This window comes from Pelodiscus sinensis, chromosome 8 (genome assembly GCF_049634645.1).
Source record: "Pelodiscus sinensis isolate JC-2024 chromosome 8, ASM4963464v1, whole genome shotgun sequence".
NCBI lineage: Eukaryota > Metazoa > Chordata > Testudines > Trionychidae > Pelodiscus > Pelodiscus sinensis.
The window spans coordinates 70945782-70964093 of record NC_134718.1 but is presented as its reverse complement, the minus strand read 5'-3'; the positions used below and the strand labels follow the sequence as shown (position 1 = coordinate 70964093).

The following is an 18312-nucleotide window of genomic DNA, read 5'->3' as shown; positions in this document are numbered from 1 at the left end:
CACTGGTCACCCCCTGGCGTGACTATTTGCTGCTGTTTTGTCATGGGCTAACCAGCTACCTCATCTTGGGGGGTGAGGCGTGGGGGCTGCCCACTGGCTGGGGGCATTGCACAAAGCTGAAGGGGGTGGTTAGAAATTAAGCACCTGAGTTCTCCCTCGCCCTGACTCCTAATCAGCCTGGGCCAGGCAGCTCTACAACCCCAACCTCCTGCCCCCAGGTGGGCACCCGCCCTGCTCCACTCATTCCCGCCCGCCCGAGTCGCTCCCCTCTGGCCACGTCCACCCCGGGAGCGGAGTGTCTCTTCGCGCGCCCGACCGCGTGCTGTGCCTCTGCTGCCCTGGGAAAGGGGGCGGGCTCGGAGCGCCTCTTTCCTTCGCGCGCCCGCCCGCCCGCCTCGAACTCGTCGGCTCCTCCCCTCTCGCGAGCGCGGCGGGAGACTGGAGCCGTTTTAAACCCGCCCGAGCCGGGGGCCGCAGCCGGCGCACTGAGGAGCGTGAGGTACCGGGGGGGCCCCTCCAACCCCCCCCCCGCATGTGTGGGCGGGGCCTGGCCCCGGGCTAGCGGGGTGACCCCCCCGCATGGTATTGCCTGGGGGGGCTATGTGGAGTGATCCCCCCCCCCGCATGGTATTGCCTGGGGGGGGGCTATGTGGAGTGATTCCCCCCCCCCCGCATGGTATTGCCTGGGGGGGGGCTATGTGGAGTGATTGCCTGGGGGGGGCTATGTGGAGTGATCCCCCCCCCCGCATGGTATTGCCTGGGGGGGCTATGTGGAGTGATTCCCCCCCCCCCCGCATGGTATTGCCTGGGGGGGCTATGTGGAGTGATTCCCCCCCCCCGCATGGTATTGCCTGGGGGGGCTATGTGGAGTGATTCCCCCCCCCCGCATGGTATTGCCTGGGGGGGCTATGTGGAGTGATTCCCCCCCCCCCGCATGGTATTGCCTGGGGGGGGCTATGTGGAGTGATTCCCCCCCCCCCGCATGGTATTGCCTGGGGGGGGGCTATGTGGAGTGATTCCCCCCCCCCCGCATGGTATTGCCTGGGGGGGCTATGTGGAGTGATTTCCCCCCCCCCCGCATGGTATTGCCTGGGGGGGGGGCTATGTGGAGTGATTTCCCCCCCCCCCATGGTATTGCCTGGGGGGGGCTATGTGGAGTGATCCCCCCCCCGCATGGTATTGCCTGGGGGGGGCTATGTGGAGTGATTCCCCCCCCCGCATGGTATTGCCTGGGGGGGCTATGTGGAGTGATTTCCCCCCCCCCCCGGCATGGTATTGCCTGGGGGGGGCTATGTGGAGTGATTCCCCCCCCCGCATGGTATTGCCTGGGGGGGGGCTATGTGGAGTGATTCCCCCCCCCGCATGGTATTGCCTGGGGGGGGGGCTATGTGGAGTGATTCCCCCCCCCCCGCATGGTATTGCCTGGGGGGGGGCTATGTGGAGTGATTTCCCCCCCCCCCGCATGGTATTGCCTGGGGGGGCTATGTGGAGTGATTTTCCCCCCCCCCCGCATGGTATTGCCTGGGGGGGGGCTATGTGGAGTGATTCCCCCCCCCCCATGGTATTGCCTGGGGGGGCTATGTGGAGTGATCCCCCCCGCATGGTATTGCCTGGGGGGGGCTATGTGGAGTGATTTCCCCCCCCCCCGGCATGGTATTGCCTGGGGGGGGCTATGTGGAGTGATTTCCCCCCCCCCGGCATGGTATTGCCTGGGGGGGGCTATGTGGAGTGATTTCCCCCCCCCCCGGCATGGTATTGCCTGGGGGGGGCTATGTGGAGTGATTTCCCCCCCCCCCCGGCATGGTATTGCCTGGGGGGGGCTATGTGGAGTGATTTTCCCCCCCCCGCATGGTATTGCCTGGGGGGGGGGCTATGTGGGGAGCCCAGGGCTAGTGGGGGACCCTGCTGGCCCCGTGCTTCCCTCAGTGCTTTTGCCTTTGAAGTGTAGCAACCCCCTCCTCTTCCTCTCCCCCCTTGCTGCCTCTTTCTGCTAGAGGCAGCAAGGGGGGGAGCGACTAGTCAACTAGTGTGTCAACTGTCTGATAAGCATTTGCCCATCGGATAGTCAACTAGTCATTCACATGCCTAATAAGAGCTAGGTATTAATGTAACTTCATTGTCCGTGAGCTTTGCACCCAAATTAACCAATGCAGAGCTACATTGGTAGCTCTTATGGGCTAATCAAATAGTCAATGCAAATTGCATTGACTATTCAATTAGCCACTTAATTTAAATTTAACATCCCTAGCTCTTATAGTGTCTGTTCACTGTACATCTGAAAGCTGTTCAGAAAGTAAGCAGCATTATTGTGCAGTAGGGGAAACTGAGGCAAGGAAGGGACCAGCCCAAAGCCTCACTGTAAGTCAGTGGCAGAGCAGAGGAAAAGATAATGCTCTCCTAAGTCACAGTGGTTCTATTTACAATGGAAGAAGCAGTTTTTACATGTTAAATAGTGTTTTTGCATAGGAATAAAATTGATCCTGATTCATAAAGGGAGGATTCTTGCTATGCAGGACCAAGTTGCTGAGACCTGTGGAGAAGTGCAGTTATAGATGCATGCTGATACCTGGGCACCCTTGGAAAATTTGATTTAGTAGAATAATGTCTTGAAGAAGAGTAACCTGTGTGAAGGCCAACAGTGAACCATTGAATTTCAGAAAGGCATTGAGAATTTTGTTGAAGGCCGTTTTCAGGTTTTAAAATGTTCTCTTGCTTAGTAGGGAGAGATTTACCACATAATCTGTGAAATACTGTACTGTATAGGTATGGTGTATATTTTTCCTAACGTCTTACTTCATAGTTTAAGTAGCTTACCACTATGCTATGAAAATAATTTATCACTGTTACATTCTGCAAATGCTACCCATTTCAGATATTAGTTGCTAAGACACATGACTAACAGCCTTTAAAAAAATAGCCTAAAATAGAATAGTGTGTGCTGAATCTTGAATGTAAAGGGTAACGTAGTTTTGGTTTAGCAGTAAGACAAATAAGGTTAATATCTTGTCTATGCAGACCTGGCCTGGATTGCCTTGTCACTTTTTGTTTCAAAGAGGATTTGGAGAGCTGCAGGTTTAGTGTTAAAAGCCTGTTGTTGAGAGAGTACTTCATGTAAATTTAAACAAGCTATGTGATCAGTGTAAAATAAAATGCCCTTAACTTTAGGAGGCTTCTTTGTTCTGTTTCTAATCTGCTAATGTCAGTCTCCAGTAATCAGAAGGCACAATAGACAGCTTTGCTGATAGTTGAGAAATGCCAAACTACCTTACCCTCCTTGTCTCTTTAGTCTAGATTTTTTATTGTTCAGAAGAAGAAAACTTCAGAAGTTGATCAAATAAAAGATATTACCTCATTCACCTTTTCTCTCTAATATTCTCTGACATAGCTACAGCACATTGCATGAACTAAATAAAATGTCAGATCAATGTAAAATTGATATGTGCTGAGAAATACTACTTGTCATTGAATCACTATGCTTTTTAGCACATTGGGGCAACTTCATTTAATCTAAAAATTCCACTTATGTGAATAATATACTTTTCCATGGGACATACCTAAAAGCATTACATGTCAAATAAAATACTAGATTCTTTTGTGTGTGTGTGTAATTAGTTTTAGTCTTTTTAAAAAAATCTTAATTACTTGTACAGTTGAACTAGGGATGTAAAATCCAGTTTAATCAACTACCTGGTTAATGTTATGTTTAACCAGTTAACCATTCAAATGAGGGAGGGCTGGAGCAGCGCTGCACCATGGATGGGGGCTGCTTTGGCTGGGTTAGAGCACACCTGCCTGTGGTGCTGTGAGTTGCTCCAGCCAAACTGGGCCTACTGTGGGTGGGGGCTGCTCCGGCTTGGCCACCAGTTAACTATTCACATCACTAAGTTGAACAATAAAAATCCTGTGGCTCCTGACAATCTTTTATCTCAGTGTGAGAAATGGCCAAACTGAAGGACTGATTCTTCAAGGTCTTACTCAGAGAAGCAGTAAGCACTGCTCAAGTTTTGAAGTTGAGGGGTGTCTGTTTGCTGTGAGGACTATGCATATGAGTAGGAAATGGCAGGATTTAGCCTTCTGAGCATACGATAATGGATTCCATTTCTTTATAAATACATGTGACTGGCTCTGCAGAGTTTAAGGGCTTCCACCAGTACGGGTGCAAATGACAGAGACTAATGATGGAGATTGGGAACCATATTCATTTTGTATTCGTACTTTTATTCTTTCTAGGCTTTATATATCTCTAGATTCTATATCCGCACTTCTCAGATGTAACCTCCAGAGGCTTTTCTTGAAGTCACAGCACTCTGGGCATTGAATGGGAGTAGGGATGTTGAAAACAGTAGCCCCTTTCCCAGGGTCACCAGCAGGGGTTTGGCTCTACCACCCTCTGGAGCCACAAACACCAGAGGAACAGGCAGCCAGTAAGTTCCCTACCATTCCAGGGTGATGAGACTCAGGCTTCACCTCTGGGGTGGTCAGTGGGAGGCTCCAGTCATGGGACTCCAGTTGTTGTAGATAGACAGCTTTCTGCCCCGCATTGCTCTTGGCCCAGCTGCCTCCCTTCACCCCCACTATCTCCCAACTCACCTTCCCATACAGGGCTTAATTTGACCTCTGGCTTGCCAGGGCTGAGTGAGTCTGCTGTGAAAATTGATATTTCTATGTTTTGTTAATGTCATTTTTACAAGCTGGCTGGGAGGCTTTGAAATCTGCTGTGAAAAGTGATAGTAACAAACATACAAATATTACTTTTTGCAACAGCAGATCAACTAGCTAGCAGGAGTGGGCAATAAGACGGTGGCAGTTTACTAGGACACCGCTTCCCACAGCTCCCCTTGGCTGGAGCTGCAAACACCTGTACCTGTGGAGACACAAGTAAATACAGTATTGGTGGCCTGCCAGGTACTAACCCTGGCAAACTGCATCTGGCCCAAAGGCCGATTATTGCCCACCACTGAGCTAGCAAATCTGTTAAAAAGCAACAAAGAAAAGAATGTGCAAAACGTCTTATTTGTGCTTCTGTTCTTTGTAGTTCCAGTAAAGAATACAAACAACTGTACATCATTGTACTTGAGTATGCAGAAAACCTCTACATAAATAAATTACAAGGATTTGGACATGTATATATGCATACACATTTTTCCTACAGTTAAGTATTTTAGGAAAAATTGTCAGGGCACTCTGGGGCCACCAAAAACTTGTAAGAGTTACATAAAGAATACAGACAAATTAACAATAAAGGTCAAGTTTGCCATACTTGTACTGAGTAGTATGCCATTTGTCCTATTGTAATGGAGAGGGCTAATCACAGAGCAGTGTATTAGTCAGTGGAAAGAAGGTTGGAAGAATAAAGCCACTTTTTTGTGCAGATGACTTTGTAAACAGAACAATTAGAAAATGTCATGTAATGTTGGTATTTTCTTACCACCACTTTTAAATGGTCTTCCTGACCCCTTGGTGGTCCTGTTTCATCACTTTAGGCAGGGGAAAAAGCACCTGACTTGTCAAGGTATATGTCTATTCTGAATATTAATATGTTTCTCTCATTTCCACAGTATATTAAATTAATCTCAAGATGGAAAAACCATTGTTAGACAAATCAACATCACTGTGCAGTACTCCAAAGGAGTGTGGGACACTAGCTCCTCAGAGCACTAGCTCAGAGAAAAAGGTATGAAAACCTTTTATATGCCATTCTGTTAGTGATGTTTTCCCATTATGGCTAGGTACTGCAATACCAGTGGTGTGCAGACTTGATGTCTGGAGGTTTATGGACTTTCTTCGGCAAAATATATGTAGGAACAGATTGTTTGTTCTCAGAATTGAAAATAATGGATAATGTACTCTTAAATAAGTTTGCTTTGATTATAATATGCCTTAAGTGCTGAAAATCCCAAGTGCTGAGCTAAGTAGTGATAGGAACTTTCTAAATACAGTAAAACTCCATTAGTCCGGCATCCAATGCTCCGGGACTCCTGATGGTCCGGCACCATCAGGAACCCGGAAGTGCTGGGGCAGCCGGACAGGCTTCCCCCATTCAGCTGCTGCTGAAACTGACCAGCAGCTGAATCGGGGAAGCCGGGAGCAGAGCAGCTGCGGTGCTGCCGGGTTGGTCCTGTAGCGCTGCCCCTCGGGGCTGCGGGACCAACCCGGCAGCACCCCAGCTGCTTTGCCCCAGGTGTTGGGATTCAGCCGCTGCTGAAACTGACCAGCAGCGTCAGTTTCACCAGCAGGCTGAATCCGGATGCCTGGGGCAGAGCAGCTGGGGTGCTGCGGGGTTGGTCTCGTAGCGCCGCTCCTTGGCGCTGCGGGACTAACCCGGCAGCACCCCAGCTGCTCTGCCCCAGGGGCCCCCGATTCAGCCGCTGCTGAAACAGATCAGCGGCTGATTCCAGGAAGCCCCGGGCAGAGCAGCTCTGCCCCGGGCTTCCTGGAATCAGCCGCTGATCTGTTTCAGCAGCGGCTGACTCGGGGACCCCTGGGGCGGAGCAGCTGGGGTGCTGCCGGGTTGGTTCCGCAGCCCCGAGGGGCAGCGCTACAGGACCAACCGAGCAGTACCCCAGCTGCTCTGTCCCAGGCGTCCCCAAGAGCAGCTGGAGTGCTGCTGGGTTGGTGCCGTAGCGCCGCCCCTAAGCGCTGCGGGACCAACCCGGCAGCACCCCAGCTGCTCTATTGCAGGCATCCCCGATTCAGCTGCTGCTGAAACTGACCAGCAGTGGCTGAATCAGGGATGCCTGGGGCAGAGCCGGACTATCGTAAGGGGGGGCTATGAGGGGCCTGGGGTGGCATCCCCTCCCACCCCACTCCAGACCCCTCATAGCCCCCCCCCCCCCTTCTGATAGTCCGGCATATCTGATAATCCGGCACCCCCTGGGTCCTAAAGGTGCCGGATTATCGGAAGTTTACTGTACCTGTAAAGATATTAATGACATTATTTAAACTCACTTTTTTATTCCTTCTTCCCATCTGTACAAAAGACTTCAAGTCCTTGCTCTCTAGGCCCCAACATATGGAGAATGTTGCTGCTGCTTCTGTACTTTGACATGTACAGAGAAATGCAATCTCCCATCACTCTTGCTCCAGCCCTCTCTTCCCTGACTTTGCCCCACTTTGCTCACTTAGCACTAGCTTAGTCTGTCACATCACACTTACCACAGTTATTACCTTTTGCTGTAACTGACCGCTTCCCTTGCTGACTTTCCCATCTATTTTCAAATTACACCTGAATTCAAATCTGTATTATTTAACTCAAAGTTTGGAGCACAGCTTGCATTTCCATTTTGTATAGAGTTTAATACACTATATTAGGTCTGATGATGTTCTGTTCTGAATTGCCTGTTCCTTCTTTACATTGCACTGTGTGGTGATGTGAAATTCCCCATAGAACATACTTAAACGCAGACCTGGCCTGCATAGGGTCAGATTGCAATAACTGTCTTTTTATTTTAAATATATTGTTTGGGTTTTCTTAAAATTTTAACATTTTATAATATGTAAGGCAAAGATCTTTAATAATGACTAGTTTTTGTATGTGTGTGTTTTTGTTGTGGTTTTTTTTTTTTTTTTTAAGTTCAGTGACTGAATTTTCAGTAAGTGCTGAGCACTCACCTTCTGAAATTAGGCCTAAGGTACCCCAGATTGGTCACTCTGACCCTGAGGCATTTAAAACCATAACCATGCTAAAGTAATGGCCTTGGACTTTAAAATGCAGGTCAGTGTAGAAACTTCTCTTGGCCTCAAGCCTGACTTGTTTGATTCTTCTGATGGTCATCTGAGTCCAGTGATGATATTGTTGATGTAGCAGGAATGTAGTAATGCTTGTTTCAGACAGAACTGAAAGTTGACTGGTTGTAACCCTGCCTTCGTGGGTCACAACTGAACACTGAATTCATGCTGACCTGTAACAGATTTCTAAAAGTAGTATCCTTTATCTCGCCATGACAATTGGGATAGTTGTACTTGTATTCTTAAGGAAAATTCTTGATTCATTGAATAAGGATAGCAAATTTGGTCTCGAGAGATGAACTCAGGCAGGTTGGAGCCACGACTCTTCTTACATCTTGCCACTGCATGAGTGTGTGTATGCATGTGAGAGGAGGAAGAGAACTGTTTGGTCACATTTGTGAAATCTGTAGTGGTAACTGAAAATTTACATTATAGTGGGGTTTACATAGGATGTAAAAATTGAGCTGGTAAACTCAGTACATTGGTTAAAGTCACTTCTGTTCTTTCCTCTCCCAAATAATCAGTATATATTAGCAAAAATATTGTTTGATCTCTTTTGTTCCTTTGTCATGTTCTTTAGCCAATGAGCACAACTCTTAAGGAGCGATTAAGGAAAGCAAGACGTTCATTTAATTCCAGTTTCACTGTGGCAAAACGCCTTAAAGTAGATATTGAAGAAAAAGATTGCACTACTTCTGAAGAAGGGGCTCTGTTGGCAAAAGGATCTTGTTCCAGATTACAAGATAATTGTGAGAGCCTGGAGGAGAACTGTGCTGCAAATATAAGTTTGAATAGTCCTTTACAGGAGAGACATTGCTATACAGCTGTTCAGAATTCTCCACATGCTGTGGTGTTGGGAGCTGGCCTTAGTCAACAAGAACTACTAGAGGAAAAATTAAGATTGCTGAAGCAGGTCCAAGAGAAGGAAGAGCTGCTTCGAAGACTCAAGCTAGTCAAGATGTACAGATCCAAGGTGAGAAGAGTTTCTGAACAGGTCACTCTGTCAGGTCCAAATATTTTCTCTTAATATTTTTAATGGGGCCAGGATGGGGGGACCTAATTTATTTAGGGGCAATATCAGGACAAATTTTGGTTCTGTAAAATGACATTTTATAATCGCCCTCCCCCCAGACCAGTAGACATTAGAGCTAATCAAAAAGCAGATAAGGAAGTTGGTTGATTTATTTTTGTTTTCCTGTTTTAAATTTATTTTTAAAATTCAAAAAATTGTGACCCACTCGAATGGAAATATTACTCTGTGTTCTCTTAAATTCTATTGGAGAAATATTTAAAAAAAGATTCGTTGGCAGTGTTTCAAGCTTCTGTATTGAAGGACTGGGCTAATACACGAGAACCTAAAATTGAAACTAACCAACAGTGACTTGCACACCTCATGTTTGAAAGAAAACCTACATCTTTTAACTGTTGTTGACCTCTACTGTCTTTTATTGTGAAAAGTGTCAGCAGTTGACAGGGAGACCACCAGTGCTTATGTCTTGTCTAAACTAGACAAAATCGGACGTGTACCCTCTGTACAGCTGTACTGTGGTATGGCTTAGTAACAACCATAGAAGCTGTAGTGTAGCCAGAGTACATGCATTTTTTTCACCATGTTAGGTTCTGAATGCTGCTTGTGTGGATGCAGCCCTAGGTACTGCTAGAAACAATGTTGATCGCACTTCTCTGTTCGATTACCACTTATTTTTCCATCATTGTTAGGGGATGTTGCACTGGTGAAAGTACAGAGATCTTATGTGCAAAATGATAAAGTTCCAAGCAATTTTCTGTAGAAAATTCTAATTCACTTAATTTCATTCTGATACCGCTTCTGCTGTACTTCTAAGTAGATGAGCTGGTTTTTCCATTTCCTATTCTGGACTGCACCACTACAAAAGTATAAATTCCATTCCAGAGTAGGAATGTTAAAAATCGTGTAATGGAGTTAACCGTATAACTGCTGAAAATCTCAGCGGTTACTTGGTTAGCTGCGCTGCAGGCTCTGCAGCATAAAGTTTAGCCCTTGCCTGGCTCTGCTCCTGCCGAGGAGGCTTTGCTGGGGCAGCAAAGCCTTCACCCGGGAGCTGGCCAGGCAGCCGGTTCCCACCTGGTTTCTGGGGATGCAGCTTTGCTGAGTGTAACCAACGCTGTTAACGGATAAGCATCTGCTTGTCAGTTAAATGGTTAGTCATTTACACTCAAACATCCCTTCTCCGAAGGAGGCTGAAATTCCTTCTGCATATAGTTTTTTGATTGTACAGTAATTGTTTTGGGGAATCCTTCAGTTAATAAAATTATTATAAAAATATCTGTAAAGTTCCAAATATTACCTTTCTATAATTTCTGCAACTCAGTAAGTAACCTTTCCCCCATTTCAGAATAACCTCTCAGAATTGCAGTCTTTGATAACAAAATGGAGACGCAGCACCCAGTTGATGCTTTATGAACTCCAGTCAGCCTTGTCTACAGATGGCAAGAAACTGAGCCTCACTCTGTTGATAGACAATTTTGGATTAGAAGACAAGTTGCTGCACTACAGTAGAACAGAAGACGACTTTACAGATATGTAACACAATTACAAAGGTCTGCGTTATTAAAAAAAAGTCTTCAGAAAAGATTGAATAAAAACTGATTGCATTGTAAGAATTAAATTATCATGATAGTTTTTCAGTAGTGGACTGTTGTAATACTGTTCTGTATATGCTGTAAGAGGCAGTTATTTTCTTAAAGGGATTATTTTATTTATTTGTATGGCAGAAACTTACTTGTTGAGAATTGTCCTTGGTGGATGTAAAAACAGATGCATCCTCTCTGATCAGTTTTACATAGTACAGTACATCTCTTGTTTGATATAATGGGATCAAGTTAAGTGCTTTTTGTAGTTGTACTGAGATGTTGAGGAATTTAACACATACATATTCTGAAAGTTTCTTCAATTTGCTAGTCGATTGATGCAAGCCTTCTAAGGATTAAGTCTATGTGTAATCAAATTGCATGTTGTCAATTACTGAAGCAATATTGAGTTTCGATACCTGGCTTTATTTCCTGTGATACTAGAAGCAATACATATTCTATTGTATTTAACAAAAACAGAACTCTCTCTAATGTATTTAAAGTCACATTTAATTTACCTTTCTGCAATAATTCTTTGTAAATCCCATAGACATTTCCTCCTCTTTGCTTCTTGTGTTTTAGTTCTAATGTGCGAGTGGTATTTTATAATGGTAGAGATTGTGTGAGAGAAATAGATTCCAAATTGACACTGTCCTCCTTGACCGTCTATTTATTTTAGTTGTTTCTTCACTGAATTTCTTTTTTTTCTTCAAAATTCTTCATCCTGTAATTCATTAGAACCCCAGCTGCCCCCCACCTCCAGGATGCACCAAATCCTTGTACATACCCAGATTCTTAATTTACTCTAATTTTCTTGTATTGCACAGGTGTCCATTTAGTCTCCCTTCCTCAACATTGAATCACTTCTGATGCATCTGACGAAGTGGGTCTTTGCCCATGAAAGCTTATGCTCCAACACTTCCGTTAGTCTATAAGGTGCCACAGGACTCCTTGCCGCTTTTGCAGATTCAGACTAACACTGACACCCCTCTGATACTTGACAAACTGCTAATGAGGGCTTGGCAGGATATAAGAAAACTAGGGCTACGTCTACACAGTAACAGCAATCAAGAAGTTTTGATAACAGATTTAGAGTTTGTTAAACAAAAGTATTAATGCTGTTAGTAATGTCACTTTTTGGAATGGGATTCTGACTTGATCCATATTTCTTAGATGAGAGCAGAAATAATTCAGGTGGAGGGAAAATTATAATGGCAGGAAACTTGTGCACCAGTCCATCTTAGAACATGTGGTAAAATTTAGTTAAAGGTTCCTCTTTTTTTCCCCCTTTTCCCATCTGTTTGGGGAGAGGTGGTATGAAAAGAAATTGCATGCCAGCACAACTGAAGATAGATTCTACTAGTGGGATATATAATAGAAACTGAGTCCAGTAGGGTAGAACTCTAGTAGTAAGGCTTATGTAATCTTAAAAAAAATTGAACAGTTTTTATATACGGTGAAGTGGAATAAAATTTAAGAGCAGAAATAAGATACACAATCTCTTAATTGAAACCATTCAATTAAGGGGGGGAGGGATAGCTCAGTGGTTTGAGCATTAGCCTGCTAAACCCAGGGCTGTGAGTTCAATCCTTGTGGAAGTGATTGGGGGCAAAAATTTGTCAGAGATGGTATTTGGTCCTGCTGTGAGGGCAGGGGACTGGACTAGATGACCTTTCAAGGTCCCTTCCAGTTCTAGGAGATAGGCAATCTCCATTATAAAAACATAAACTTAACTTGTATCATCAAGAATTGAAAACCAGTTCATACTTCACTTACCAAGCCTGCTGAGTTCAGAAGCGTGTATCATTTCAGTTATAGTAAGTGGAAAAAACAGTCGTGTAAACATAGTGCTGAGAACACTTTCCTGTGGTATTTGCAGACCTTGGCCTGTTCAGTGTGCAGTGGTATCAACTAAAGAGGTAAAATATGGGTTCCAGAACTCAAGACTTGGAAGTTAAACAAAGCAGGAGTGGGCTTTTAAATTATAATATAATTGAGGTAAAGAGCATCTAAAGCTGCTTGTTATGGTATCATATAGCAATGATGATGAACTGTTTTGTTTTAAGTAATCATTATGAGTAGAATGAAATACCAAATATAAACAAGTAATCTGAATTTTAACAACCTAATTTTAGTTTTACTACGTGGGGCAATTTTGCCTTATATTTTTCCTAAACAGCAAAGATGGAAATAAAATTCAGGGTTTTCTGAATTGATTCCATTGTTCAGTACCCTAGGAATGTGTGTTGCAGACTATCAAATACACAAAGTCACGTTGTTCAAAACATCTATTTTTATAGTAATAAACTACATGCTTATGCTATTAAGCTACAAAATCATTCTATGCTTACAGAAGGCACCCCAAACATAAAACAACTTTCATGCTCAGTCTAGTAAAATATTTTAAAATAGCAAATCAAGGAAGAAATCAATTCATTTGTAGAGAGATTTATCTATCCTAAGAAAGAGTTAAGCAGTGATGAACTCGCGTGTGCTACGTCAGTGGAAGTACCGTTCTAATAGTCCATTTCAAAAAGGGCAGGAAATGTTCTCATTCTCAGCCTCTCAACTTCCGCCTGAAGAACTGAAATCTCCTGTGCCTGTTCTTTTGCAAGTTCCACTAGTTGTCGCTGCTGCACAATATCCTGATAATGCTTCTTTGCAGCTTTTTCAGCAGCCGGCTGTGTGTCTGTGCAAAGCAAAATATCAGAAATATTTTCTCTACCAGAAGTTAGCTATTGTTCACTTCTGGGGAAATTTTGCACTATTGTGTGCATGTGTAATTAATGAGCTGGGCGTATTTTGGGCAGAAGAAAGCTTTTGCTGGAATGTTCCTGCCGTTTTGCCTTTTCCCCACAAGAGGGTTCTGTGGTGCTCGAACACAGCTGCTGCTTCCAGCCAGTTAAGGAAAAGAAAGACTTAGCCTACTTTCTTCACAGTAGGTAGGTGAGACAGGATGGGGGGGGGGGATCATATAGGCACATGAGAGCAAGTGGGGGAGCACAGACTGGGATGGGATGAATGGGAGTAGAGGCACAGGGCCATAGGTGGGTGGGAGGTGCAGGACCACGTGGGCAGAGGGAGAAGAGGTCAGGCAGAGGGCTGGCACAGACACATGGGGGAAAAAAGAGGAGGGTGCAGAGTCACATAGGAATAGGGAACCACATGAAGAGAGGGGTGCAAGGACACATGGGGAACAAGGCAGATGTACCTGGCTGAATGTGAGACCAAGAAGAAACTCCGTAAGGGTATGTCTACACAGAAGCATTATTCCGAAATAACAAAGAGCACGTCTACATTGAAAGCCAATATTTTGAAGAAATGGTGCACTGGAGGACTTCTTACTCTGACTCCTGTAATCCTCATTTTACAAGGAGTAAGGGAAGTCAAAGGAAGAGAGTTCTTCGATTTCCTGCTGCGCAGATATCGCCAAAAGCCAAATTAAGCTATTTTGACAAGCTACGCAATTGACCCAGCTCAAGTTGCTTAGTTTAATCTGACTTTTACCTTGCTATGTAGATGTGCCCTAAGAGTCCCTCCCCGCCCCAGAACGGAAAACTGTTCTACACTTTTTCCCACCCATGTCAAACCTCCAAGTTCACATCCAGGCTCCTTCCCAGCAATTACTCCCTGTTCCTCAGCTCCATTACCCCTGACTACAAGCCTTTGCCGTGCTTCTAAAAGGGTGTGGGAAATGTGGTTCTGTACTGTATTTGAAATGAATTACTACTCAAGAGTTCTGTGTTAATATGTCTGACAAGGAATCTATTTGTCAATAAACATTTTCTGAATCTTTTCGTTGTCTGAATAATACAGACTTGCGTGCTGACAGGGATTTTGCAATAAATGACCAAAAATAATTGAAACTGGTGGGATTATATTGCTATTTTAGGTAAATAAAATATACAGAGTTTTGCAGAATTAAAAAATTGTGCACAGAATTTTTAATTTTTTTGGTTCAGACTTCCCTCAGAAGTAAGGATAAGTCCTGCCTCAGAGTGTATCTTATTTCAGTGGCTAGACTTGCAGAAGAGCTCATATTTGGGACAAATTTTTGTTCTTGCAAATATATTGCTATTTCTGTTTTGCCCAGGCACAAATGCTGAGAGGAGGATAGGTGAATTTATTTTTCAGAGATGTTAAAATCATTGCACCTTATTCTCTGCTGATGCAAATGGGAATAGTTTTATGACTTCAATGGGGTTTCACCAGCTTATACTAACAGCAGTAAACTAACGAGTTAATACAAGCAAAAATCTCAAGTCTAGACACAGCTGGTCCTCGAGTTGCGAATGGTCAACTTACAACCGTTTGCAGTTACGACCAAAGCTGTCATAAATAGCAGACTCCAAGTTACGAACACGATCTGCGCTTATGAACAGCGCGCTTGCGTGTAACTCTATGGGGTCCAACTTACAAACAAACCGAGTTACGACCAATTGCTTGGTCTGTAACCGGTTCGTAAGTCGGGGAGAGGCTGTATATCCCTTACAGTCTGATGGACATAGACATTTTAATCTTAGGCATGGTAATACTGTTTTGTCCCTGTAGTGCTGTTAATGGAGAATAAGATTGACCCGCTTTAGAGCTGTATTTTATGAATGTCCTTTACTTGTGACCTAAAGTGTGCTACAGAACATGACTCACCAGCTGCTTCAAAGATGTGCCGCCTTTCTGAAACAGACACAAGCATTTCTTGCAGCTCCTGGCTAAGTTTGTAGTTTGCTTGTTCCTTTAGACAGATTCGCTTCTCCAGATCTTTAAATATTTTCTGACGGTTCTTCATATTCTTCTTGTGCAGCTGTCCATTTCCAGATGTATAAAGCAAATATGCAACTTTATGAAAGCTGCCTGGACAAACTTTAATGGAAATCTGTCAACTAACGCACACTGGGGCTCACTTTGCTTTTATATTTGGCTAGTTAGTACAATGTCACTTCATTTTACACAGCACCTTTCATACAAATCGTATCCCAATTTTAGGGAGTTCCAATATAACCACTAGGAAACAAATAAGAGGTATGGGCCAAATGAAAAAAGACTTGAAGATGAAATAAAGAGGGGGAGATGCAGGAGAACTATCCCAGATAGCAGGATCTACAGAGAAAAAAAGTATCAGAGGGGTAGCCATGTTAGTCTGGATCTGCAAAAGCGACAAGGAGTCCTGTAGCACCTTATAGACTAACAGATGTATTGGAGCAGAAGCTTTCGTGGGCAAAAACCCACTTCGTCAGATGCATGTAGTGGAAATTTCCAGAGGCAAGAAACAGGCTAGAGATAACAAGGTTAGTTAAATCAGGGAGGATGAGGCCCACTTCTAGCAGAAAAAAAAGGCTCTTCTGCCAACTTGCATGAAATTGTGTGAAAGGATAGAGAGGAAGGTGGCAAATGCCACAGCTGTAAGGAGGATCTTAGAGAAAGTGGGAGATGGCTACTGTATGCTGGAGGAAGTCCATGGATGATTTATAAACAAGGGCAAATTTTGGATGAGACAGTGGATGGGAGCTGGGCTCATGCTTTTTTGTATGTAGGCGGACAGCACTATGCATGTGGAGGAGCTTGGAGAGGCTGGATATGAGAAACCCATACAGAAAGCGGCGAGGAGTCCTGTGGCACCTTATAGACTAACTGAGGTGTAGGAGCATAAGCTTTCGTGGGCAAAGACCCACTTTGTCAGATGCATGTAGTGGAAATGTCCAGAGGCAGGTATAAATATGCAGGCCAGAATCATTTATACCTGCCTCTGGAAATTTCCACTACATGCATCTGACGAAGTGGGTCTTTACCCACAAAAGCTTATGCTCCTACACCTCAGTTAGTCTATAAGGTGCCACAGGACTCCTCGCTGCTTTTGCAGATTCAGACTAACTCGGCTACCCCTCTGATACTTGACACCATACAGAAAGCTCTTTCAGTACAGAAAGCAATAGGAGATGTCAAAGGTTGGGGTCAAAGGATAATACCAAGGTTAAGAAGAGTGAGGGCATTTGGGAGGTCTTCATTGAAGAGGGAAGGAAGGAGTTGGGTTGAACAAAATGGTGCTACTCACAAGTTCATTTGTTCAGTTACAACACATTTACCTGGCCTTTTTCACCCTGCCCCCCCTTCCCTATAACTTGCCCCTTCTGCAGCATGAGGGAGACTCTGATGCACATCTGCCTCTAGTCCACCAGGTTACAGCCCCATTTCTGGTTTCTCCAGAAAAGAACCTTCTCCTCAGGGCCTGGCTGCACTTTCCTCTGCAACTGCTGGTACCTGGACACGCCATTGGTGGCCCCATGAAGTCCTGAGACCTGCTCACCAACCTCTGGCTGGGGGGAGGGGCCTTTAGATGGGGGTGGATTTGTACCCTTCCCTCCTCCCCCCCCCGACCCCCAGGACTCAATAGGTACAACACATTTAGGATTTACCTTGTCCATAACGCCAAGTGTCTGCTCCATTATAGAAACCTGTTGAGTGATGCGGCTGTCATAGTTTAGTATCCTTAGGAACTGCAGAATTAAACAGAAAAATCAGACTATTAGGTATCTGAGTGTTTTTAACCATTTCGGGATCCTGCGTTGGCAGCTATGTTTTATGAAACTTAGAAAAACATTTGTTTTAATCTTGCATAGCACAACGCATTTTATAAATAATAAAATTAACATTTCTAAGATGTCTTAGATGCTGCTTGTGTACTTGAACATTCTATTCAAGTTCACGTATGCTTTATGTATTCATGTACATGTGTTCATTGTCAACTCTAATATACTCTATCGTAAGTGTGTCTGTTGTGAGAAGCAGCTCTCAAACTCTGTAGTCTCCAAGACTAGAGGTCTTAAAAGGAAGCCCAACAGTTTTGGTGACCACGGTTCTGGAGATTATGCTCTACATAGCAAAGGAACGCTTTTACCATTCCGTCTCCCAGTGACAGAATCAGGCTGACAATCTGTTTACACTGTGTTAATTAGTTATGATACACTCCCCAAGCCATGTTCATGAGGGAGAATGGAAAATATTTCTGCCTAATCTAGCTAGACAGTCTGATGTCCCACAGACAGTCTAACAGATGGTACCTTTGAGAGAGAATCCTTTTTCTTTGCAAACTGACCCCCATATAGTTCTGAATTTTACTTTCATGGTTATTTTTCTAGATAATTTATTCAAGTCTCTCTGGGAGACACCAGATGGTAGCATATTATTTGCCAGGATCTTGTTGTCAGGTGGAAAATATGAAATAGTCTTATATAACTCATGACCAATAGCATGCAGTTTGTAGATAACTTGTCCACTTCCTGGTTCAGGTAAACTTGTTGGGCTCACCCAGACAGATAGCAAGGCTCTGCTTGTGATTTTGCAGCAAGAACTTTACAGCTTAGGGTTGATACTGTATTCTTATGTTGGCATCAATCCTAACAATCCCCTTTTTGCACTTCTAAAATAAAAAAAAAGGTTCCCTTTTTTTTTTTTTTTTGGTTTTGTTTTACGGAACAGCACACTGATAATGTTGTGATTTTCTGTGAGATACCAAATGGGGTCACTTCAGAGCTCGCATTGAGATCAAGAATGTGTTTACTTTAAAAATGAATTGGTTCAGGCTGATTCCTTGCTTTAGGTGCCAGTATGGATACTAGAAGTTTAGAACCAATTCTGCCCTCAGCTACGCCTAGGCTTACTAGAATTCATTTTTTTAAATAAGTTTTTGTTGTTAACTATTTAATATAATGGGAAATTAAGTGTGTGGCTGGGTAGGGCAACACTGACAGCAGTGTGCAAGGGAGGCTGTTGGGTCCTGGCCCAGCAGAGGAGAGCCCCCCCCCCCCCCAGCCAGGGCTGTGAGGAGATCGAGTCCGTAGCTCAATGGCTGCTTCTTGGGGCCAGTTCTGCATACTCCATTGCTGAGTGATTGAATGGGCCAGTGACAGTACAGCTGTAGAAGGCTCCCTCGTGGCCATGGGTCCAGTGACAATAGATCCATATGGGAGTTAAGTTGCA

The 18312-nt window shown here is 44.4% G+C and overlaps 2 protein-coding genes across 7 annotated transcripts in view; one reads left to right on the top strand and one right to left on the bottom strand.

The window, feature by feature from the left end:
- The first annotated feature begins 401 nt into the window (after nt 1-401).
- On the top strand, nt 402-10990 carry SFR1 (SWI5 dependent homologous recombination repair protein 1). 4 transcript variants are annotated; one of them, XM_075935531.1, is made up of 4 exons: nt 402-499; nt 5559-5674; nt 8309-8701; nt 10104-10990. In XM_075935531.1, the coding sequence occupies exons 2-4, from the start codon at nt 5579-5581 to the stop codon at nt 10293-10295; spliced, it is 681 nt and encodes a 226-aa protein (XP_075791646.1). In that variant the 5' UTR covers nt 402-499; nt 5559-5578; the 3' UTR covers nt 10296-10990. The 4 variants fall into 4 exon arrangements, with proteins under 4 accessions (XP_075791646.1, XP_075791645.1, XP_006135443.1 ...); XM_075935530.1 differs by having other exon boundaries at nt 409-499; nt 4231-5674; XM_006135381.4 differs by lacking the exon at nt 402-499 and adding an exon at nt 1877-4424.
- Nucleotides 10991-12613: 1623 nt separating this feature from the next.
- Nucleotides 12614-18312, bottom strand: part of CFAP43 (cilia and flagella associated protein 43) — an 89983-nt gene continuing 84284 nt past the window's right edge. For all 3 annotated transcript variants that reach the window (XM_075935526.1, XM_075935527.1, XM_075935528.1), the window contains 3 exons: nt 16749-16829; nt 14986-15139; nt 12614-13027 (listed from right to left, as the gene is read on the bottom strand). In XM_075935526.1, the coding sequence (XP_075791641.1) occupies nt 12855-13027; nt 14986-15139; nt 16749-16829 (408 nt within the window). In that variant the 3' untranslated portion in view covers nt 12614-12854. The remainder of the gene's footprint in view (nt 13028-14985; nt 15140-16748; nt 16830-18312) is intronic.